General features: G+C 47.6%; 1 protein-coding gene across 1 annotated transcript in view; it reads right to left on the bottom strand.

The window, feature by feature from the left end:
* The window catches only part of ROR1 (receptor tyrosine kinase like orphan receptor 1), a 170,059-nt gene extending 165,138 nt beyond the window's left edge, over window positions 1-4,921 (bottom strand). Inside the window, exon 1 of the mRNA XM_062003502.1 lies at window positions 4,822-4,921. Within this exon, the coding sequence (XP_061859486.1) occupies window positions 4,822-4,921 (100 nt within the window). The remainder of the gene's footprint in view (window positions 1-4,821) is intronic.
* Window positions 4,922-17,866: the final 12,945 nt, after the last annotated feature.

The raw sequence follows: 17,866 nt of genomic DNA, 5'->3' as shown, positions 1-17,866 counted from the left end.
AAGCTATCTGACTTTGGCAGAGCATTATTTTCAATATCACATTGCATTAGATCCCAAATATACACAAGTCCTTCTACTTTACGTTATATTCCCAAGGGGATGTAGAAGATCTTTACTATTAAAGAATAGTAACATTTAGAGCTTTGTTTTATTACATAACACACTAGTGGTATCTGATAGAGCTGAAATTATGCCCTTTTTTCATCTTAGCAAAACTTCACAGCCTTTCTATACATTCTGTCATTTCAGCTCAACTAAAAGACACTGAATGTGACCAAATCTCTCCTATGTCATGCTCCTGGAGGTGGGGAGGAGGGAAGGAAATAACCCTGCTTGTAAACAGACAGAAAAAAACTGTAACTTCTTTGGCAGCACTTCACACAAATGTGTGTTTCAGGAATTTTAGAGCACTCTTCACTCATTAAAAAGTATGTAAAACCACAGTCACCAAGCCTACAGACACATCCTCCAGCTAAGACCAGTATCTTCTCATTCTTTCCAAAGAATCATAGACAATTGCTCTCATTTATTCATTTCACTAGTGTCTCATTTATAAACAAGCAACTTCATTGACTTATATCTCCACGATTAGAACAAAAAAGAAATCAGACTAGAAGAAGCCCTACAAGGCCAATTAACTATTCAACTGCTGCCCCAGCCTCAATCAACCCAGAGCTTCTTTAAGCTCTGCTTCAGGGAGCTGGTTCCACAGCCCTCCCAGTGCTGCACTACTCTTACCACCAGAATCTGTTTCCCACTGCGTAACCTGAGGCAGATTTCACATAAACCTTCCCTCTGTTTTCAAGTGCAAGAGAAAACAGTTCCAGTGTGCTAATTTTTAAAAGCAGAGGTTTGGATCAACTGTAGCATCTTAACAATAAAATAACTCTATATGAGATTCATGTAAGTGTTTCAATACATATGAGTTGCTGTCAAAGCACAAGCTGCCTTATCACTGTCACGTCTCTGCCTACACAAGGCTGGATGTGAGACTTCCCAGCTTTCCTAAGGCCAGCCCTGATACAAGCTGCCTTTTGGTTCAAGGGAGCAATTTTACCTGTGAAATACCAACACACATCACCTGAGCAGCTTACAGCAGGATGAGAACATCCCACTAAAACAGCAGAAAAAACACGCATGACTTTGCAGCTGGAAACAGCTGCACCTCACAGCCTACCACATCACTAAAAACCAGCTCTCGAGGTACAACGTTTCAAAAGCACACACAATTGTGTGAGCAAAAACTGAGCATGACTAAGGTTTTTTTCCAGGGCTTGGGGAAGAAAAGGTTTACAGCTTGTATTTTGTATTAGATAGCTTTCTAGATACTTCTGGCTTGCAAGACAATCGCTATGGGGGAAGCAGCTGCATTTACTTAGAGACTCCTTAAAAGAGTTTTCAACTGAGGTGCTCTTTGGAGTCCCAGAAGACTGCTGCATTTCTACATGTGTTTCCAAAGAGAAGTATCTAGTGTCACACCACAGGGAAACCTATTTTTTTTTCCAAGCCTTTGCCTACATTTAGGTATTTGTCTTTAAAAATCCATACACAAGTTCTAAAGGCTCCCCTCTGCAGATTTGCCACACTTTAACTTAAAAGTTCCTCTTCCAGCACTTTCAGCAGATGGTAATTAGAGAAACAAAGAAGTGATGTCCTGAGGATAATTTGCAGAGACTTCAAGCAACTTTAGTCAAGAAATGTGAGACTACGGTCATGGTAAGTCACAGCAACTTCTACTCTCATCCTCTTAGAGGCTTAAGGCAACAAAAGCATTTTGTTTGTTTGTAAACTCATAAGTGGGTACTGGCTGAAACATCAGCCTGTTGACCTATGGACGAAACAATTAACCACTGGGGTGTTACAGGGACTAATCAAGAGCTGTGGAACTTTATCTCACAAGAGGCAGCTTTCAAGGAAATCAACAGTACCACCTATAATCTGAAACATAATCTAGAGATTTGTGCCTTTACCATATGCTTTTAAAATGCTTTTACACTATTCAGGCTCCTTCCACTGTGACTCCTCACGAAGTTACACGATACTGAAGAATAATAATAAAGCTGAACTGGTAATATTCAGAGTCAGATACTGCAGAGAATGAAAAGATATCCTAGCTGGAGGGTTGCTGTGACTTATACTGACATTAGCTTTGTGGTTTTATTCAGAACGCTTGAGCCCGCCTGTGAGCACCCTTGGGAAGGGCAGGCATTAAAGATAGCAATGAATGTAGAAAGGAAAATGCACTTTTTGTTTTGTTTTGCTCTTTACAAGGAAAGGTCATTGACAAAAAAAGGAAGCAGCAGGAGACAGGGGAAAAAGCGAAGAGGAGAAGGCAAGAAAAGAGCTTTTGGAAGTAACACAAATAGTTTTGGTCACTCGACAATCACAGAATCTCAACTAAATGGATGACCTGGTAATAATCCCACCAAAAGAGACGTGACAATACCACGCAGGTCCAAGCAGATCCACTTGTCCTACTGAGCTGCACCAATCCTACTAACACAAGGCCGTTTGTGCACAGCTGCGTGCATTTACTGGATCAGAGTGTCAAACTGGGAAGTCTCTGGAGTGGGAGTCATGTCTTCACAGATGTTTGGACCGAGTGCAGCACAATGAGGCTCTGATCCTTCTGGGCCTCAGGGAGCTACAAGCCAAAACTACCCTCCAATATTTTTGTTGTGTTAGGCTGTTGGATCTTGCACTCCCAGCCCATCTTTTCTGGGAGTTAGGCTACAACCAGAGATGGACTTTGATTGCAACCTTTATTTGACACGCCTGGAAAAAGACTCTTTTACTCATTTAGCGGTCCATAGTCTATCCTTGTTTAAAATGGGAGGGTAAAAGGGTAGGGACTGAAGGGTTCTGGATGGTTGGCTGGCTTTGTGGTGCAGCAAAATCTATTCACCCACACGCTACAGTTATCTTAAAGAGATTTGTAAAAACACTTTATAATAGATTTGTTGGTTGGCTGTTTGTTTTCTTTAGTGTTGGATGTTCAAGTTTCCTTACTCTTGGACAAAACCTAGATCTTTACCAAGTTTGGGGGGAAAACATCCTGTGTGGTTGTAACATACGTGACAGATGCTTGTCTATTAAAACAAAACAGCCTGCTCCTGAGTGAATAGTGTAAGCTTTTGCCAAAGATATTACTTAAAACACAGCAACTATTTCACTGTGGAAAGTAATTGTGCTTAGTGACTATATCAGTAGTCACGCATAAAGGTGAACTGATACAATGAAAGCAGAACTCATAGTGAATAAAACAATGGTCAGCTTCACACAGAAAGGTGAATTGATAACATTGAAAGCTACTTCCCAGCAGAACTCGTAGTAAATAAAAACAGTGGTCAGTTTCACACACACAATGTGATCAGTTGCTTTACGTTTGTGATGTTTGTTTTCCTTCCAGCCTTTTAGAAAGTCAAAATATTTTCTATTATAACCCAAAAGTTTTGAAAATACATGAAAAACAGGGGAAAAAAATGAGCCCCAACCCCTTTCAAAAATGCAGCTATTTGTTAAGCACACACACAGCATTCCCTGGAGATGCTAGAAAACAACATTTGAACACTTTCCCATTGAGATGTCAGGGAGAATTCCTACCCTAAACTAGAATATCATCCAGCCATTGAGTCTGCACCAGGAGACTCCTGTGTCCAACAGAGTGATGTCTGGAAGTCATTCCGACAGATCCACTGCCTAACACAGAATCCCAGGTAATGGCATCACTGGGGACTGTCTGGGGGGGGCAGGGACACACTGAAAGGATGAGAGAAATTCAGGCACGGAGCATTGTATTTGTTAGCTCCGACTGGCTTTTAAAAAAGGCAGTTTACCCTACAGTAGCTGCTATTTGGCTCGGGGGTTTTATAATCACAGCCTTTTCAGTTCTGAATTGCTCAGTATTTAAACTCATCAGCTTTGTCTCTTTAGCACTCACTTTCTTCCCCTTCTTTAAGCACTAAATATGGCCATATTATTAATCAGGACTTTCCAGAAGTGGCTTGTGATTTAAGCACCCATCATAAAATACCGTCAAGGAGAACGAGTTGATGAATATCCACCTCTTACTGAAAGTCCCATGCAGCCGCGCAAAAGCACCGCTCACTTTTTATTGACTTGGCCTCCGAAATCAGCCCTTCTTTCCCGGTTCCATCTAGGTCCCTTTACGCCTGTGCTACTCTCCACTTTAAACGTAAATCACTTGCGAAAGGCTGAAATCAAAACTCTAATAAACCCGAAGAGTCGCAGAATAAGCGTTAGCCGTTAAAGCGGGATCAAAGAGGCTTTCTACAGAGGTTGTTGCCTGAACAAAAAAACCCCACAACTTCTTGGAAGACTACAAGGGCGATGAGACGGCAAAACACCCCCCGGCTGGAGCTGAAGGACAAGCCATCGCCGATAGCACCTCGGGAACCATCAATCACGTCTCAAAAGAGGGGTTGCCTGGAAATGGTTACACTCGGCTAATAACTCGGCCGAACTTGGAAGGGTTTTTTTACGAAGCAATTAAACACAGATCGAGTATAAAACTCGGAGTTCGTTAACGGGACGGGGGGCGGCGGAGGGGGGGAAGGGGAGGGCGCTGGAGCCGCCGGGCTCTCCGGCAGAGCCCCTCGGCCGGACGGCGCCCCGCGCCCCGCTTCGGCCCCGCGACCGCCCGCCCCGCGCCTCGGGGCCGACCCCGCCGTCCCGCACCCCGCGCGGGCGGCACCACCGGCTTGCGGAGGCTCGGTCCCGGTCCCCGGCCAGACTCACACCCCACACGCCCGGGATCGCCGCCGTCCCAAAGCCGCGTGGCGGCCCCGCGCAACCCCTTACCTTGCGTGGCGTCCGCCAGCTCCGCTCGGCTGCCCGCGCGCAGCAGCAGGAGCAGCGGGAGCAGCAAGAGGCTCCCGTCCCCGCCGCCCGGCTGCTGCATTCCTGAGCCGGCGCCGCCGCTACTCCCACATCCACCGCGCAGCGCCGGCGTCCCGGGGCCCGGCCCGCGCACCGCCGCGGGGCCGCGTCTGGTGCCGCGCCGCCGACCCGCCGCACGCCGCGCCCTCGGGGCCGCTCCGCTCCGCGCTGTCCGGGCGGGCGGCCGCCGCCTCCGCCGCCCTCGGCCCCTCACTTGTCACTTGGCGCGAGCTCCGCTCCCGGCCCGGCCCCCGCCGCGGCCCCGCCGCAGCCCGGCCGCCCAGCGCCCCCTGCCGGCCTCGCCTCGGCCCTGCGCGGCGGCCGCCATCTTCGCCCGGCCCCGCCGGCGGCCCGCGGCCTCTCACCTGCGAGCCCCGCAGCGCCCGTGGCCGAGCTGCCCTCCCGACCTGCCCTTCCCGTGCCTTCTGTTCCAGAGCAGGGGGATTTTGAAGGCTTCCACCCCTCGCCCTCCCCGTTTCTCTGGGACTGCCACTCAATACCCTAAATGTGATCTGTGAGGTCACTGCGCTTGGGCACAAAACCACCTTTCCAGGCTGAGCCCGTTTCTATCACAGAGTCATCACGGTTGGAAAAGCCCTTGGAGCTTGTGGAGTCGAAGCCCACCACTGACCCTCAGCTCCACAGCTTTGCGGCATCTCCATAAATAACCCTCTCCTAACTTGCCACCTCCATTCCTCATCTTCCCAGGTCTCTTCTCTGCAACGTATGACAGCTGGGATCCCTTGTCAGCAAACTCCCCAGTAAAGGCAGCCATATGAACAGAGAGGTGGTGAAATCGCCACAGCTGCAAGCACGGGTCAGCCCGTTCCTGCCTGCACACCCAAGCATCCCAGGGCTCCTTAGCAATGTGGGCTGGGAGCAATCAGGGCTCATCTGAGCCCACACAGCTGATCCCAGCTGCCTTCTGTCCTGGGAAGGGCATCACTCTCTGCCCACGTGCAGCTGTGGCTACGGGGAGGGCAGCTGATCATGATTTAAAGTTTATCTCACCGAGCTCTGTGGGTGCAGGGTTCTACATTTTAGAGCATTTCCATTGAAACAAAGCAAAGAAACTGAGAACCAGCAGAATGGAAAAGTCACTTCTCAACTGTTCTTCATACATGGGTTGATAGTCAAGAGCTTCCCATTTTCCTCTCACATTTTGGATTTATTGGAGCTCTGCTGCATTTCCTCTCAGCCAGGTGCTCACAGGTCCAGTTTGCATTAACAACTGTGTTTCAACCCTCTGCCTTAGTGAAATCAATGTTTTAATATAGAGATATATCCTAATTTAGTTTTTATTCAAAAAGTCACCCTACCTGAGAAGGAGTCAGCTATGGTTGGTACCTGAGATCACACTCCCCTAATTCTCCAGCACATCTCGCCCCAGCCTGGGGACCATCCCCACACACACGCTCACTACACAGCTTTGACCTCCTTACCATGACAGTGACAGGAGGCTGAGCTTTATGGGCAGCACAGTGTCAGTTCCTTCCCTGCCAACACCAAGTCCAATTCACCATCCATTTTCTGAGAGCTGTAACTGTGGTCAGGCAGATTCAATAGCAGATGGCACAGTCCTGCTGGAGTTGAAGGACACTGCCAAAGCTGGTTGAAGCAACAGGAGTGATAACTACTGTCCGTTCAGGAGAGCGATCGCTTCCCTGGGATGCTTACGTTAGGTTTAGGATTTCAAGAGTCAGCAACTGTTTAATACAAAGTTGGTAAGCAGAGTGGAAACAAGGACAAGATTAAAGGAATTTCCTCCTCGCTTCCTGCTAGATCAGTTCCCTCCCCTCTTAGGCTTGCTTTCTGCCATATGAATCTCGTAGTTCTGTCAGATGCTAAGAGAGCTTCAAGAGGAGGGACAAACCCAGATAAGCATCTGGCTGCATGTTAGGGAAGGAGGTTGAGGTCTGGAACCACATCTCCTCACATTTACAAACATGCACAAATTCCTTCTCAGGCCAAGGAAGACAAAGACAAGAGATTATGCACCTCCTAGGGGAAAGTTACCAATGTACAAACATGGATTAAATGGAAGCGGCAAGCCAAGCTTGATACTGCCAGATCTGGGTGTGATACGTGGAACAGACTGTCTGCTGCTGGGACCTGGGTGCCTATGTTTGCAGCAAGGTAGAGTTTGATTTCTGCACCATTACACAAAGTTGCTCCTTGTCCGAGGAGCACAGCCACACAGGAGCTGCCCTTGAGCAGCACTATGAGCTTAGGCCAGCTTAAACTCACCACAAGACCAAGCCCCTCCATACCAGCCAGAGCTGACTCAAGACAAAGTTAGGAAGGGCGCACACCACTTGCTTCTCCAGGGTCCAGGTCCAACAAAGAGTCTAGATCATCAGGCAGGTTCATGGTGGTGAGGCAGGTCTGAGATCATGCTGAGAAATCAACTACAGGTCAAGATCTATTCTGCAGGGTCCATCCCAGCAATGGTCAGTGAGATGTAGCACAGTCATTGCCAGGCAGGTCCACAGTGATAAGACAAGTCTCAGGTCAAGCAGGGAAAGTCAGTCCACTCATCAGGGTCCAGACCAGCATAGCCAGGCACATGAATGCCGGAGTTACAGACAACTAATCCTTTAACATAGCTCAGGCAGGGACAGGCTGAGCTTAAATAGAGCCCCAGGGAACAGTGGCATGGGGTTTGAGGCCCCAGATGAAGCTGGTCAGTTGTTAAGAGCTATGAGTGCCCCCAGGGTCCTGACACTTATCATCTAGATACAGCAATACTAAAGCTAGTGCCAGTGAGAAGGTCAGGCAGTACAGCTGGGATAGGATTTCTGCAGCACCAGCCTGGACTTGCCTGCCCTGACCCTCCAAGGTGACATTTCAAGTAACTCCTGAGCTGATCTAACAGCAAGCTGCCCACAATCCAAAAAATCTCTTTTGTTTCCTGTATGTTCATCCAGGCAAGTCCATTCAGCCAGCTGGTCCCATGGAAAAGTAACCCTCTGATGAGGGAAAAGAAGAGCAATGCTCCTGCAGATCAGGCAGCTGGGTCAGCTACCCCACAGCTGCTGGGCTACTGGAGCCAGAGAAGGAGAGGAGGACCCTTCTTCAGGGGTGGGGTGGGAGCAGTTGAACCTCTGCTATTGGCAGCAACCTGCTCTTGGACTTGTTCAGCTGCAACACAAAAGAGTTTCCTTAATCTCTGTGTTTGTGGCATAATGAAGGAAGATGCCTGTGAGGTCTGGGTGCCCCTGAGCTATGCACAGGGACAACTCAGAGCCTAAAGGTACAAAAGAAGTCAATGGCAGATGGGGAAGCTAAACGCAGATTGCCCAAGTCTTCAGTGAGCTCCCAAGTGCTGGATACATGCAGTGTGAAAGGAGAAATCATTGCTAATTAAAAAACAAACCGCTTATTTTTAGCTGCAAGTCTACCAAAGCACATGCAATTAGCAAAAATAAATCACTTCCTTGGCTTGCAGACTGTTCAGCACAGCACAGCAACGAAAGCTAAAACATACGGTTGGGGAATACACGGTACATCTGCTCCCAATCTGCAGCGCTCTGAAATCAATACGAATAACTCTCCCTGCCTCTCCTCCTCACATGCTGCAGTCTGTCACACCACGGTGGGAGAAATAAACATGCATTAAACAAAGGAACTAGGGCGGGCACGGCCCTGAACACCATCACACAGGTAACACGGAGCATTCCTAACGATCCCATGGCAAAAAGTACCCGAGGTAAGGATAAGGGAGGGCTTGGGAGGACAAATTAGAGAGAGTTCCTCCTCCACGGTCTCCTGGATGCTTCAGAGATGCAATGCAGAGATAAAGCTGCAGAAGGTGACTCTGGGGGGAAGAATCAACCGCTTGATGCGTGTCTACATACTTTAAAACAAGGAAAGGCTTGTAGTCAATATCTTGGTGGAATTAGCTCCCGCAGGGAGAACGGATCACACACCAACCTTCTTCATTCTTTTGGGCTGAGGGGCTTTTTGTTTCTTTTTAAATGAAAAGATAGCAAAGAAGCTGACTGTCTGGGAATGATTTGTAAGTACAATAAACCTCACAAGAGGATGATAAGCAAAATATTGTCAGAGAATAGTGTCAGAAGTACGGCAAGATGAAAGAGAAGCGTTATACTTACTGACGCCGTGTGTTCTGGAGTGTCGTGTCACGGTAGAAAAGGATCCTTGTTTCCCTTCCCATCTTTCACTAACACCCCTCTTATTCTGTACCAGGTGTTTTTTTTTTTCATTCAACCATTTGAGGCCAAATCACACATCCTTTGGCCATTTCAAATCCAACTGGAATGACACCAATTTTCTGACTTCTCTACAAAAACAAGGCAGCCACCGTACAGAGAACAGTCCTGTACAGGACAGACACATGTCCTCCTAGGCAACTGATTTCCAGCAAGTTAGAGTATTGTAGAAATGTGTCGCAGACAGTTTAAGATAAATACAGGTTTTGACCAACAGGCATGTGGAAAACTGTACTTTGTATGATTAGGTAGCAAAAGCTTTCCCTTTTGTTCCCAATCGCATGAGCAAACGGCTGATGAACCTGACGACTGTGACAGAACTCTATGAAGCAATTAAGGCTGGTCTCAGTATTTGTCTTTTCAGCAGGAGTAAGAAAAGGCACCACAAACAGGGAGGCAATGGATTGCACTTGAAGGGTTGTTTTAATTAAGAGTTCAATCCGGCGCTGGTCCGTGTCAGGATGCTTCCTGACGTGCCTCCCTGCCTGCGCCACGCAGCTCAGCTGCAGGCAGCGAGAAGCTCAAGCTCTGTCCATCCGTGGGCAGCCAGTGGGATGCACATCCCCTGCCAGGGACCTCTCTTTGGTTTGAAGGCAACAGCTTAGACTAAAGAGTAGGTGCATTTGTGTCGGGTTTTGCAACAGCTCTGTCTCCTCCTCAGGCTCAAGTTTTTCTCTTGGCCTTAAGAGGAAAGCCAAGGCCTGGCTAGCCACAGGGAGGGAGAGAGCAGTGGTGGGGTCAGGTTGTAGCCCCGGGGAATGATGGAGGGAGCATCAGGAGGTGCAGTACAATCTTGTTCAGATAATCTAGTTCAGTCTGTGATCTGGGAGTACTTTGAAAACTGGCAGGAGACTATGGAAAAGATAAAAGGAAAAGCCTTGAAATAGACCACAATTCTTTCCCTTTCATATGTGTATTACACTGGAATTTTATATATATATATAGCAGAAGGACTCTATTCTTTCTATCCTTGAACTACAAACCCCCCAAACGTGTCATGCTACCCTGCTGGGGTGATAGAATGGGACACAAACAGCAGCAACTACTTAATAACACATGCAAATACTGGCATGCCTCTTAGGCATTATTTCTGGTGGTGTTGCTACTTTATTTTTATAGCTGTGTGCTGGCACCCCAGCGTTCCATTACATTTGGTATCCGTTGTGCTGGGCACTTTCAAAGCATGAATTTAAGGACCAGACGTGGCACAGAGCAGGACAGTCAAAGGGAGAAGCGTGTTAACAGTGATGCTGCCAGTCACTCAGGCTGGCTATTTACACTTCAGATGCTGAGCTTCCTCACCATCCTCTGGGAGGAAAGAGTTGCAATTGTTTTGTCTCTGACTTCCTCATTACCTCCTGAAGTGAGTCTTGAAAAGATGGTGCTGGATTTACAGCTCAGCTCAGGCACGAGCAGGTTGTACTTTTGCAAACTATCTCAGGTGGTTTCAGGTGAAACTTCAAAGGGGCCACGATTCCTCTTGCAGAGTTTGTTTGCAGCTTCTGAAAGGAACCGATTAACCCAATCCTCAAAATATCTGAATCGGAGAGAAACTTATTCAGGCACTGGTTTGGAAAACTGACCTGGTATCACACTTTACTGTCTTAATTCATGACTTCACACCATCTGCAGGTAGCCCACTTGTACCAAGTGGTCCTGCTGGGAAGGGCCATGGCAGCCATCAGCACGACCAAGGGAGATTTCACCACCTTCCTAAACAATATCATCTTTGTTGCCAGGCATGTAAAGCAGCAAAATACCTCAGTCACCAGAGGAAGGAGAATGTCACAATTTCTGCAGGAGGAAAATAGATTCCAGAACTTGTGGTTTGACAGGTCAATAAGAAGGCCTGAACATTTGCCTTCACAATCCATGCACTCCTAAGTCCACACAGGGATTTTGTTAGGGATTTGGCATCTTAAACAGGTTTTTATTCCAACAACGTTTCAATCCGCCTTGAAGACTTTCAATTAAGACAAACCCAACTAGAGATCCATCGGTGGGATTTGCATGGAAGTTAGCAGGGGGCTGGCAAAGCCATGATAGCAGGGTTTAGGTATCAGCTTTATGGACTTGTACTGTACTATCTAACATCTCGTATTTTCCACCCGTTTCACACATAAAACTTTTATTGATACCTGAGTCTAGCAGCCCACTCCAATGCAGCCTGTGCCCCGAGGACATGGAGTGATGTAAGGGACCCCATCTCGTTAGAACAATTTGGCTGCACTAAATCTTGATGTCGAATGTTTGGTTTAGCTCCCCCATAAACTTCGTCTGCTGGATTTATGTATTTTGGCTCCTTTTATTTTGACTCTAGTGGCTAAATTTGTGATGGGCTGAAGTGAACGCAATCCCACTCGCACCAGCAGCAAATCTGCAGCACAGTGGGTAGTTCTTCTTATGTAAATACAGGGCCTCATCTGGCAAGACGCTGAGTGGCCTGACTTGGTCGGGTTTCTGTGAGACCCAAGAGTGCTCAGCACCTCGAGGGAGGAATTCCAGCCCTTGCAGCAACTGAAGCTCCACACAGCGTGCCTGTGGTCTATTTTTCTATGGCCTTTTGTCCAAATCAGAGTACACAAGACACTTGCTCATCACCTTTTTAATCCCAAACACAAAAGCTAAAAGATATTGATTTCCCTGGCTCTTACAGAAGCACCTGCAACGAAGAATTATCTGCAACTTACCCCTCCATCTGCAGCAAAGAGTTGTCTGCAACTTACACCTCCATCTGCAGCAAAGAGTTGTCTACAACTTACACCTCCATCTGCAGTAAAGAGTTGTCTACAACTTACACCTCCATCTGCAGCAAAGAGTTGTCTGCAACTTACACCTCCATCTGCAGCAAAGCGTTGTCTGCAACTTACACCTCCATCTGCAGTAAAGAGTTATGTGCAACTGTCATGATTTGACATGACAGCCTTTTCTGGTAAGGGGAAAGGGGCTGTAAAGATGGCTCCTGTAAGAAGTTGCTCTCAACTCTCCCAGCTCTGAGCCAGACCCACTGCTGGGGCTGAGCCAATGAGCCACCTCCACCATCACTTTGTAAGAAGAAGCCGGAAGAGGAGATTTCTTCCTCCATCTTCTTCCTTCTTCTGCCTCTTCTTCTTCTTCTGGCTGCTGGTGGTGCAAGGAGTAGGAACAGTGAGAGAAACAACCATGTGGGCTCCAAGGTCAGTGATGAAAGAGAGGAGGAGGTGTGCCAAAGCAGAGACTCCCCTGCATTCCATGGAGAGACCTGGTGAAGCTGAGATTTGTTTGCATTTCTTTAAAGACCCCACATCAGCAGCAGAGACTCATTTTGATAATGAGCCCGTATCAGGGGCAGAGACTTATTTTGCTAAAGCTGACCCCGGACCAGGGGCAGCGATTCACTTCATGAGAGGCCCCGAGCCAGGGACAGTGACTATGGCCAGAGGAGGCCGTGTCCTGAGGAAGGGACCCAATATCCACAGGTGTAACTGTGGGGAGGAACCCACGACAAAGCAGCTCATTCAACTTATGCCCAGAAGAGGCCTTGTCCCGAGAGAGGGACCCTGTAACTGCACAAACTGCAGCCGTGGTGAAGAATCCACACCAGAGACATTCCCCAAGGGCTGTGTCCCGTGTGAGGGACCCTGTATGGGCAGAAGCTGCAGCTGTTGGGAACAACCCACACCAGAGACGTTCCTTAAGGACTGTGTCCCGGGGGAGGGACCCCGTGTTGGAGCAGGGGAAGAATGCCAGGAGTTGTCCTCATCTGAGAAGACAGAAGCAGCAGAGCCCATCTGTGAGAGACTGAGCACATCCCCCAGTCCCTGCCCCCCTGAGCCACTGAGGGGGGCGGAGGTAGAGATATCGGGAGCAGTGAGCTGGGCCGGGGAAGAAAGGAGGGATGGGGAGGGAGATCTTAAAGTGCTGAGTGTAATTTTCTCATCATCCTGCTCCCTTTTTGCTTTTATTCCGTTCTGTTTCTTGTAGAATAAACTTTCCTCCTTTCCTCTCTAAGCTGAGTGCTGGAGTCTGTTTTGCCCAGAACCATAATTGGCAGTGAGCCCTCCCTGACCTTGTCTCTATCCACAGCAATCTTGGTGATCTTTTTACTCCCATTTCACTAGGGTCTCTGCCGTCCTAACAAGGGTGGGGGTGAATGGGGGCACCAAGTGAGAGACTGTCGTGGTGCTGCTGTGCTGGCTGGGCCAAACCACGACAGCAACTTACACCTCCATCTGCAGCAAAGAGTTGTCTGCAACTTACACCTCCATCTGCAGCAAAGAGTTGTCTGCAACTTACACCTCCATCTGCAGCAAAGAGTTGTCTGCAACTTACACCTCCATCTGCAGCAGCGTTATGCAAATCAGCAGGATGATGGAGGGGATTTTTCCCTCTGTAGCTCTGTGAAATTCAGCTTTCAGTCACAGGAGTGTGGGGCTATTTTTACACAAAGCAGTACTTCAGGAATGGCTTCACTGGGGTGTGTTTTTTTACTTCTTTTGCTCTATTTAGAAGGGTTCTTTAAATCTGTTTGAATCCCAGTGAAAATGTCCCTATCTGATAAAGGAGATGAAGTCACTGCCCAGGCTCACTACTTGATTTCCGTCAGGTTTGAAAGTTTCGTTCCCCGCAGTGTTTTGGAGCCCAGGAGTATTCATCTGTTTTGTAAAAGGAAAAGTTCTGCGGAGCAACATTTGGTCACTGTTGTCTGAATTTCATTATTCCCTTCTCCAGACTAGCAGAGGGGAAAAGTGCAACTTAGCTGGGTCACAGTCTGAAATGTGAGAGCAGTCAACTTTTTCTGAAGTTTATGGGAATGAAAGGAAATTTAATACTGTTCAAAAGAGAGATTTAAAGTTGCATCATGTGAAAACAATTGGAGAAGTTTAATCCTGAGGTCTGGGGTTATTTGGTAACTTACATGGCCATTTGTCAGCCTGCAAAAGATGAAGTTGGCTTTGCCTCTGTTAACAGTTGGCCTCTGTTTTGGGGTGGTATTGCAACGCCAAGGGAACAAATACAAGTTATATGGGTTTTATAGACCACTACTAGTTCTATTCTTCTTTATCCTTTCAGCTCATGACATGTCTGCTTGTCTCCTCTGGCTTGCCGGTGCGGATCTCCCACCGATCGTGGCAACACGTGCTGACAAGCCTTTCATGTCAAAGGGACTGCAGAGCCTGACAGCCTCTCAGGCTTTTAAAATGCTGCATACATATCCATAATTTAACCTTCACCTCTCAGGCTGCTTCAGGACTCAGACATTTCATTGTATGTGGAATAAAAGCGATGGGACCCTGGGATGTAACTGAATACTCGATGTTTTGTAATGCTTCCCGTGTCCTTTTATGCTAAAAGACATTGATTAAAACAATCTTTACATTTATATTAGTTTCTGTGGAGTAAATGGGACTGAAAATCTACAGAGCTTTAAATGCATACGAATTGGGAGACGTTTTCCAGGGTGTCCTGCCACAAATTCCATCAAATAAGCCTTAGTAAAACCTCCTGCCATTAAGAAAATTCTCTTAACAGACAGCCTAGATGACCTCCCTGTGTCATCTCCCTTCTACCACTGACACATCCCCTCTGGTTTTGGCATCCACAGCAGCATCTTCTTGTGCTTGGCCTCGAGGCCTCTTGACAGAGATTTAAAATAATGCTAATCGTTATTAATGGCAATAAATGAACAGTCTCCCAGTAACGACCACTTGCTTTTGAAGGACATTTCATATGCTTTTAGATATTGTTCTGAGGGAGCTGAGTCTCACAACATGACAAACAGGCCTTTGGGTTTTGCATTGGTACTGGGTATCACTGGCCTGTGCAGCTGGCGGGAGTGCAGGGCTGAGGCAGTCCCCTGAGCTGCTGCTGCTGCTGCAAACACTGCAGTCACCACAGAAGATGCTCTGCTTTAACACAGCCTTGCACATTACAACATCTTTTAGTAGGACATAACCTACGCTCCCAGGCGCCCAGCCCCTCTCTGCCAGCCCAGGAGCCTGGGCAGCCCAGAGGACTTGTCTCCATCTCCCTCTTCTCCCATGGGGCCCTTCCTGGGGACATTCCAAAACCTGCAGTGTCTCTGCCTTTTCTGCACATTCACCTGATTGTACAGTAACTCCTCAGGCACCTGTGCAGGAGTCCCACGAAGGAACTTTAACCAATGCTGAAAGAACAGACCAGAGGAGGGTTTGCAGATGCTGATGTTAAACACTGATCCTGCAAGACTTGTGTTCCCACACAAAGAAATCTAGAGGGGAGGAAAAATATTATGTATGGAGAAGATGGTAAGGGGAAAACAGTGAAGGGGACTGAAGAGGAGGAAAAGCTGCAAACAAAGAAGGTAAAAAACCACAGGAGAAGAAACTCCAAAGGTTCAGATGAAAGAAAGATCCAGCAAGCACTGAGCTACAAAACCATCATGCCTCGTTTTGCAGGAATTAGTGCACAGTGAGAGGGATCTGTAGCACCGTCCTGGCTCTAAAAACCAATTCCTGGGAAACACCCAGCGGTTATATGCTGTTTAGCATCAACCCACTTGGTAATGGCAGAGAAAAAGGAGTAGTATGTTACTTGCATAGGGGCTGAGGTATACTCTGTCCCCTCTTTCTGCCACACAGTCAAACACACATGCACTCAGCTACTTGGTGGGTTTTCAAGGCCCATGTATAAACTTGAAAAATGCAGCTCAGCTGTTTTTTATAAGACATTTACAATAATCAGTTCAAAGTAGAACATACAATAGCTGCTTAAGACTTGACTTTGATTCCCACTGTGATAGAGAGCTTACCAGTGAAGCCTGGGTATTTGAAACCACTAATGTCTAGTTTAGTTTTTGCTGCTGTCTAATCTGTGTGGATCTATTCCATCTCTTCTCTTTTCTTGTCTGGTGAAAGCAGAAAATGTCTTACACTGCTAGTGCTGCCATAAATGTCATCGACAGCAAAGGCTTGAAACCCTGCCAGGAGCTCTACTGTCCCACCTGCTACTGCGAGCAAAACCCTCATTAACAGCCCTCCACATGCAGCACTGTTTTGCTTGCAACTCTACTTTGCAATAAGCAACAAATGGCTTACACTGACATCAAACACTTTTGCTCCATGGAAATAGGATGTGCAAAGATGAGGACGCTTACCCTGCCAGTGCAGAAGCAGAGAGGTGAGCTGCTTACAACCACCTCCCTGATTTTCTCCAATCAAACCCTTCTCAAACCTTTGCCAGACTTTCTCCCACTCTGTAGTTCTGCTGTGAAGGACCATTGAACAGACAGTAAAGTCTTTGCTAACTCTACATCCCTATCCAGTTTGAAATCTGTCATTATTTCCTAGTGGCCCCTAGAAGAGACACACAAAGGTGAGGTGACTGCGGGGGATTTTAGGACAGCACACCAGACCCTTCCCGGGCAGGCCTGGCACCCATGCAGTGCCCACCAAGAAGCTAAACTTGGGAAAATAAGCTTGCTTTGATTGCAGGGAGTGTGAGGGAATGGCTGGTAATAGGGGTTCAGGATGAACACTGAAAACCAGCAGGTTTTAAGCACATTCAACAAAATGGTTTTAACTCTTAATAAGCCCGACGAGCTGGTGAAATGGCACAGGCTGAACCTGCTGCCCTGCAGTGGGAAATCTGTCCTTAAGGTAGCTAAACTTAGTGACTTCTCTACTTCCCACAAACCCTAACATTTCAACTTCCACAGAAGCAACAGGAGAGGTACATTCTGACTTCTTGAAATCAGCAGGAGCTCACGAGCTCCTGGAGAAGGCAGCCGGGACCTAACTGGGCCCATCTCCACTTCAGCATTCTAATAAACTCCAATGTAGCCACTTCAAATAACACTGACATACCAATTAACTTCTTCAGCCTAAGCTGCACATAATTGATGCTTTCCTTTTGCTTTGTACAAGGCTGTGCTTCACCCTGAAAGGTGGAGGCATCTCCAACTCCACAGGACCATCCTTTACACGTTCATGTCTCCCTCTGCCAGCCCAGTGGTCAGCTGGAATTTCTTACAGAGGGAGAAACACCTCTAAAGTGTTGCTGAGACAAATTAAACCTCAGCATTGTTTAAAAATCACATTCTTTCATTTTGTGCCACGGATTGGAAGAGCTGCCCTCATAAAATTTCCTCTTTGAGGCTGGCTCTGTAATTACAGAGCATTTGAATGCTTTTATCTTTGGGTTCCACTGGGATGGGACAGATTTGTAGCCTCTGTCTCCTGTTTCATCCAGTTTTGCACAGTCAGAAGGGAAAAAAAATACAGAGAACTTTCTTGTGCTCCTCTTTCTGGATGAGTACATAGCATTAGCACAGCCAAACAAACTGCAGTGATAAACTCAGTTCAGGGAGGGAGCAGGAAAATGCTTTTAGAGTCCCAGATTCACAGAATCGTTGAGGTTGGAAAAGACCCTCAATATCATCATGTCCAACCATTCCCCCAGCACCTGCCACTAACCCCTGGGCCTCAGCCCTGCAGCTCTACAGCTCTGGGATCCCTCCAGGGCTGGGCACTCCCCCAGCTCCCTGGGCAGCCTGGCACAGGGGCTGACACCCCTCTCAGGGAAACAGTTCTGCCTCAGCTCCAGTCTAACTTTATAGCTACTGTTGCCTTGAAACATCTTCCACTCAGGGAAACCTCTCCCTCAGTAAGGACCTAGGCAGGCAGGTGACCCCAGAGGAGACTGCAAAGCCCCACGTGCTGCTTCCCCTTGTCAGTGCTTCCTCATACAAGGGATCCTCCAGCCATGGCAGGTCTTCA

Source organism: Colius striatus, chromosome 10, assembly GCF_028858725.1.
Source record: "Colius striatus isolate bColStr4 chromosome 10, bColStr4.1.hap1, whole genome shotgun sequence".
NCBI lineage: Eukaryota > Metazoa > Chordata > Aves > Coliiformes > Coliidae > Colius > Colius striatus.
The sequence above is the reverse complement of the archived record's forward strand: the minus strand, read 5'-3'. Positions and strand labels throughout refer to the sequence as shown.